The sequence below is a fragment of the Nannospalax galili genome, unplaced genomic scaffold (genome assembly GCF_000622305.1).
Source record: "Nannospalax galili isolate Female #2095 unplaced genomic scaffold, S.galili_v1.0 scaffold380, whole genome shotgun sequence".
Lineage (NCBI taxonomy): Eukaryota > Metazoa > Chordata > Mammalia > Rodentia > Spalacidae > Nannospalax > Nannospalax galili.
This window is the reverse complement of record NW_008348568.1, coordinates 3,973,830-3,981,133: the sequence shown is the minus strand read 5'-3', so window position 1 is coordinate 3,981,133 and position 7,304 is coordinate 3,973,830. Positions and strand designations below refer to the sequence as shown.

The following is a 7,304-nucleotide window of genomic DNA, read 5'->3' as shown; positions in this document are numbered from 1 at the left end:
GTGTGAGTTCAAGGCCAGCCTGGTCTACATAGTGAGTTCCAGGACATCTGGGGCTACAGGGAGACCCTGTCTCAAAAAGACAAAAAAAAAAAAAAAAAGTCTAGCAGGGAAGAAAGATTTAAGCAGGTTATTTTTACAAAGGCAGACATGTCCTCTGATGGAGGTAGAGGGCTCTGGGAGCATAAAGGAGGAGACCAGGCTGGTCAGTGAAGCCACCACCTGAAAATATCCTTACCTGGCGGGGAGGGATTATTCCTTTCCCCTGGTCAGTTGTATCCCACACACAGCTGAGAGAGTGCTCCCGGTACTGAGCAGACAACACAGGCTGCCCTCTACCTGTCCACCAATGATTGCTCATACCCATTCCTTTTCTCCTCTGTTTGCAATTCTTCTCATCTCAGTTCTAGCCCACATTCATGGAAGGGAGTTGTCCTTTGTCCCTTCTGCATTATCAGATCAAAATTTAATCAAGCAAAGCAAGCCAACTCAAAATCCTTCCTTCACTTAGCGTACCCATCACTTCCCTTACCTTTCCAGCTAGGCTGCTTAGGAATACTTGCTTCCACTTTACCTCCTGCTCAGGCCCAATGCATATCAGGTCATCAAAATGGCTCTTTATTCAGTCATTCAAGGAGTCACTGGACTGCACTTGCATGCCAGCCACTGTTGAGCAAGATCAATGAGGTTCCAAAATTCTTCAAGGACAAGTGATCTCCAAAGATGGAAATGGAATCCCAAAGCTGGTCTTACCTTTCTCTCAGTGAAGGTGAACTGTAAAGGTTAAGTAAGTGTGTAAGGCCAATGGGCTGCAGTGTTGGTGGATGGGTGGCTGCTTGGTGAACAGTGTTTGGCACCTGGAGAATGAAAGGATGGCTTTGGACTTAATCCAGAAGGTAGCAGAAATGCTTAGAAGGGTTTTAAAGTAAGGAAGGCCACAGCAAATCTGTGATTTCAATGACAGAGGAGATAGAGGTTCTTGAACTTCATCAAGTTCTCTGGGGCTCATTAGAACATTTTCTGGGGGATCTGGTGGCACTTGCCTGTGACCTAGCACTTGGGAAATAGAGGCAGAAGGATCTAGTATTGGAAATTATCTTGGGTTACACAGCAAGTTGAAGCCCAACATGGGCTACGTAAGACCCTGTACATATATATATATATATATGTAAAAAAACCTCAAATGACCAAAGAAATGGGCGACTCTAACTCAGAGTATGTGTCTGTATTTGTAACAAATGTAGAGGTGATATTGATGCTGTTCTCCAAATCACACTGCAGGAACTCCTAGAAAAAGTATTGCAAGAAAGCCAGGTGTGGTGTCACAGAATTTTAATCCTAGCATTGAAGATGCTGAGGCAGAAAGTTCTAGTATTTGAAGCCAGCTTGGCCTACATAGCGGAATCCTATTTCAAAAGCAAACAAAACCCAAACAAAAATACTGCAGGAGGGCTGGGTGTTGGGACAACTCTCCATAGGCAGTGATCTCAACCAAATGAAAGGGATGAAGGAGCTGGGATACTTGGTGGCTGCGGATGGATGGAGTACCCGGCAAGTATCTCCCTTGCAAAGCTGGGTGGACCCTAATGTCTGTCTTGTTGCACTTCCTGGCGCTTTACACACACACACACACACACACACCTAATAGAGAAGCATCTTCCTTGGCATTGGTTATGTCATGTTCTGACTTCCCTGTTATCCTTTGTTGGTACTTTCTCCCTTGGCTTCTTATTCATCACTCTCTGGACTCTTCCTCATTCCATGTCCCAGCACCTGAATGCCTGTCTACTACACCCTGAAACTAGTAGCAAAATAACCTACAGTCTTGGGCTGGAGATACAACTCAGTGGTAGAGCACTGGCCTAGCATGTAGAAAGCCTGGGTTGCAGCCCCAGTGATGCAAATTGCAAACAGTGTATTAAAAAGCCCAGTAAACTGACTTGGAGCCTTGTGGTTTGGTTTCTTTGTTATCTAGTTGGTCCATAAGTGCTTGGGGTAAGATCTGTCTTATTTAGTTTACTATCTCTCCCTACCCCCTTTCCCCCATGTGAGCACGTAGTAGGGATACAATAAGTATTTATGAATGAGTAAATAAGTCCTGCTTTCATTGTTTTTCAGTTAGTGAAGGTAGGCAAATTAACATCTCCAAATTTCAGTTTTGTGTATAAAATGGGCATTGGAATCTGGGCATGGTGGTGCACGGCTCTCGTCCTGGCTGAGGCAGGTGAATCTGGAAGTTCCAGGCCAGCCTGGTCTACATAGGAGTTCCAGGCCAGTTGAGGCTACAGGGAGACCCTGTCTCAAAAAGAACAACAACAAAAAGGGCATTAGAACTAGAATTTACCTCCTCCCGAGAGTTGCTTTGGGGATAAATATGATAACGCGTGTTTTTAGCACACGGCAGGCAAACATTAACTGCTGTTGTGGTTAGTACTCTGTGACTTTGGGCCAAACATCTACTGTGTCTAAACTTCATTACTGTCACATTCAACAACTGTTCTCCAGCTGGGCTGTTTGTGGGGGTCCAGTGCCTAGGAAGCTTGACAGAATGTTCTGTGTTAACTCTCTCCAAATCTCTGCTTTCCCACCCCTACAGACCACTGACTGCACTAGAGAGCTGAGCCTCTAATGGGGACTTGGGGAAACAGTGGGAAGGGAGAGTGGGGATTGTGGCCGAGCTCCATTGTTTAGATACAAAGGACATTCCTTTCAGTGTCCGAAGATCTCCATCCCATTAACACTTGTTACCCTCAACTCCTGTCTTCCTAAAGAGCTTAGTGTGGGCTAATATTGAGTAAAATACAACTCAAAAGGGAAATCTACTCAATCATCTAGTCAACTCCACACCAGTTTGACAGAGCTGGGTGCCTTCTTTAAATTGGCAATTTGCCTTATTTCCCCAGAAAGAGATAGGACAAAAAATGCTAAGGGTTTGGTGATGAGTTAGAGTCTAGTTTTTTTTTTTTGTTCTGAGACAAGGTCTCCCTGTAGTCCCAGGTGGCCTGGATCTCACTATGTAGACCCAGCTGGCTCCATCTCACAGAGATCCACTGCCTCTGCTTCCCAAGTGCTGGGATTAAAAGTGTGTTCCACCATGGTTGTCAGCCATGTCTTTCTATTTTTGCTTCATTTATTTTTGTAGTGTTGAAGATCAAATAAGGATCTTAATATATGCTAAAGCAAGTAATTGTGCTACTGAGCTACAACCCAGTCCTGGCCTCATTGTTTAAAATAAGTCCCTGTTCTTGTCCCATTGCCATTGTTTCCTCCTTCCTCCTCCTTTGAAATAGGTCTAAAATGCTCTCTAACCTTAAATGAAGAGAACCAAAGCCCCCCCCCTCCCCCAACCCTCTGGCCAAAGGTATCTAGTGATGTATTTCTAGATAGGTCTGAGGACCATCCTCCAGCATGTTCTAACCTAAGGATCATTTATTGTGGGGAAGAAATGCTTCAGGGTCCCTTAGCAGGCAGGCTAAAAAATAATTATTGACTGACATAATTATAGGTAATTGTAAACAAACCACAGAAACCCTCCCCCTCACGTTTTTTGTCCTCGTTCCCAAGCTTTGTGCCAAAATTTGTCTTAAAGACCAGCAGCAGAAGTCCTCTGCTTACATGCCCAAGCCATGAATGATCCAAGTACTACCCTGGGATTGTGAAAACTTTAGTTTGATTGTTTTTATAATGTTGGTCTTTTTTGTTGGCTCCAAATGGTAGTGTAAAATAACACTTCCTCTTCATTCATTCCATCCCTGAACAAAACTGTCCCAGGAATCCATGGTGGAAGCCCTCAATTCAGTGTCATGCATAAAAGACAGAGACAGTATTAGGTTATTCTTACATATTTCAGACCAAGTTGAAAGCTCCTCCCCTTCATCCCTACTCTTGATTATTATCTACAAAACTGATTGCACAATGTCACTGACCCTTTGGACTCTGCAGATGGGCTATGAGAGCCTTCCTGTGTTATGGTCAAAGTCAGACTGACTTTCTGGAAGGAAGCTGGCCTCTGTCCTGTTTTCAGGCCATTCTCTGGCTTGGTAAAACTGAGAGGTACCCTAATAGGCAGTTGGAATACTTCCATTCCCACAGCCAAACTCCCGCATCCTTAAAGTTGTTTCCTGATCATTTGGAACAGGGAGTTGTTTTCCTAGCTAGGAACACTCTCTCCTATTCCATGGGCTTGCCTGGACTTAGTGATTCAACCTAACACCTTCCCAGTTCCCAAGTGAGTCACTCCAGGGCTGCACTCCAGCAGAAGGCCACAAAGGGGCAAAGAGAGAACTATTTAAGTGCGCCCCCGCTTTTGCAACTCTTTGAACTACTCAACGTCTGGGGATTGTGCTTTCCTTTGAATTTAGGATAGAGGGTGTGACAGTTTAAAGCTGAGGGTGGGTCTGAGGGCCCAAAAAGGAAGATCAAAACCTAGACATTAAGTGCTTGAATAGATTATCCTAGGGGTCCAAGACAGTAATTACTTATTGGTCTATGAGTGATGGTGGATTAAAGTCCCAAAGACAGGCTAGAATTCTAGGGACCTTCTCTGAGTCTGAGACAGTGAGGTCATTTAAACAGTTAGGGTGCCTTCTACTTGGAGGCTCTACCAACCAGTTTCTGGTTTGGGCCATAGGTTTTCAGAAGATTGTAATCAATAAGACAGTCATTCAAACATGCCTTCTCATGGGCTAATGATGTGCATGTGTCACGAGTGTGTGAAAGCGCTTAGAAGAAGAGTTTGCAGTTTCTAAAATGACTCACAGGACAAAGCCTAAGTATGCTTTATTTTATGATCTGAACGGTAGCGTTTCCAAACTGGCTTCTTCCCAGGAACAAGCTGGGATCTGATGTAACAAATGGCTTAAGGTAGGAATGGGTGAGCTGTATGCGCTCTGAGTGAAAGACTAAGCAACAAACAAGAGGAAAAACAAAACAAAAAGTAAAAAGAGGGCAAGTGTGTGACTGGCTAGGTCTGAATACTGAAACTTAACTGATACATCCACTGGGATGGTGGCTCCTTGCTTTCACGAAAGGCCAAATTATTCCAAGTGGATGGGTTAAGAGTCCCTTGGGGACATGGATGGGTTATTTTGTGCCTCAGTTTCTACCTATATGAGGAAATAGTACCTCTTTTGTGCGATTACTACGGAGCGCTAACTCAAAGCTTAGAACAGTGCTTTGTACAAGCAGAGTTCAGGGCCTGAGCCCCAGCTGAAGACTTGGGCTGAGCAAAGGCTTTGTGGCAAGATTTGTTTTTAAGCAAGGGGCCCAGCTCTGCTTTTTTTTTTTTTTCCCTTTGTGTGGCCACAGATTAAGTTCTGCAACCCTCTGAGCTTTTTATATTTCCTCGTTTGGAAAGGCAGGTTAACCCTGGTAACATCCTTACCTGGGTTCCTCTGAGGCTTAAGTGATGATGGAGGTGAGGGGCTGTCACTGGGAGCAATAGGCAGACTCCTTGCCTTATACTGGGCAGAGTCCCTGGTTTGAAGTGATCAGGGCAATGGCTTGAGTTATCTGAGGGGAGATTCTGCCCACCCCCAGTCCTGCCCCTCTGTGTATACTTAACTGTTATCTGTAACCTCTTGTTTCGCCTTTCCCTGCCTCTAACCTTCTCACCCGCCTTTTGCCCTTTCCTAACTATCAATTCTGGCTCTTATCACCATCTGCAGGAAACATCTTATAACCCTGAGAACTGAAAGGCCTTGAGGCCCCCAGCCCCATTTTAGCAAAGAAAACCTGTCTTATGATAACTTTTCCCATCTTGTAATAAGCCCCTCTGCTAAAAGGGTCAAATTCTGTTAATCTGTAACTGATGAAAAGAAAATTGAGAGAAAAGAAACAAAACACAACTTAAGAGTTGGCTCAATTATATATTTGCCAATTATTTTATTTTTCTAAAAACAATAGAAAAAAATCAACTTTAAAAAGGAAAATGTACTTAAATAAAAAAAATTATGGTTTATAATACATGTCTTAAAATCTTGTATAACTGCTATAAACGTTTTATTAAAGTTATTTACATTTAAGGGTCCTATTTACATTGGAAAAGCGGATAAACTTTAAGATTTTTTTTTTTTTAAAAACAATTAAATACAAATCTGTTAAAGAAAAAAAGATGATGGGAAGCATAAAAAAAGTTCTTTTATGCCCAAAGTTTGAGGCAGTTAACATTGTGGCTGAAGCTTACAGTCCCAAAGACTCAGCCAAGGCTGTGAGGTTGCTCCTTGAGCACTTGAAGTCAGTCCATCGTAAGGAGTTCTGTTGGAACCTTGCTCCTTACTTTCCCTGGGTAAGGAGTGAGAATTCATGAGGGATTCCAGTTCCTGCTCGAAACAGGTCAACTTACGCACCAGAGTTTCGAAGCTGTTCGAGTTTGTGTTTCAACTGTTCTCTCCGCTTCCTCAGCAAGTCCTTCTCTGAAGTGAGCTTATGCTCCTCTGCCTGGATAGACAGGATATAGGCTGTGGCTTTTTTGAGGATGACTACCTTGGGGGCCTTCTCATTGTTTTCCAACTCTGGGATCTGGTCACGAAGGGCAAAAAAGCTCCGTTTCAGCTCATTTCTCCTCTGACGTTCCAAGACGTTGTGTGTCCGCCTCTTGTCGTTCTCCTCTGTGTCTGAGGACCTGGGGCTGGCACATTTGCGGTTGTTGCTAATCTGTTTCAGAACCCTGCCACTGTCCAACTTAGCCCTCTTGGCTGCTGGATAGTCCTTCCTCGTGGAGGGAGGTGCTGCATAATTGTGCTGATGAGTGGAGACATGGCACCTCTTGAGGACCAGTGGGCTATGTGGGGCTTTGTTGTGGCCTCCTGTAGATGACCCCGACTCGGACCTTTTGGCCGGGGGCTGCCTCTTTTCCACAGACACAACATCGATTTCTTCCTCATCTTCTTGTTCTTCCTCTTTAAAAAAGGAAACAAGCGATCACTGGGTTAGCAACGTTCCTTTAAACCCACCAACTATGATTAGATTCATGCTATGCAAATATAAAGCTTTAGTTTGCTAGAAAAGACTCTGGACAAAAGCAGAACCTGGTCTCTTCCCAGAAAGGCAGAACAGCAGCTAGGGGTTAGGGCATAGGCAAGACAATTGCCATGCACCAGGATGTGGCATCCACGCCAATTCATACCTAAGACTTAATGAGGCTCCAGGGACACACAAAGCAAAGCGCATTCCCCAAACCTATTTTTAAGGGACCTTACCAAGCAACCTTCAGGTGTTGCAAATAACTGCAAATCTGGTATGAATGTAGCAACTCCCTATTTTACAGGAAATGAAATAAAAAACCCAAAAACCTCTTGCAGCTTTGC

The 7,304-nt window shown here is 44.0% G+C and overlaps 1 protein-coding gene across 2 annotated transcripts in view; it reads right to left on the bottom strand.

The window, feature by feature from the left end:
- Positions 1 to 5,894: 5,894 nt before the first annotated feature.
- Positions 5,895 to 7,304, bottom strand: part of Myc (MYC proto-oncogene, bHLH transcription factor) — a 4,813-nt gene continuing 3,403 nt past the window's right edge. For both annotated transcript variants that reach the window (XM_008845473.3, XM_008845471.3), the window contains exon 3: positions 5,895 to 6,896. In XM_008845473.3, the coding sequence (XP_008843695.1) occupies positions 6,337 to 6,896 (560 nt within the window). In that variant the 3' untranslated portion in view covers positions 5,895 to 6,336. The remainder of the gene's footprint in view (positions 6,897 to 7,304) is intronic.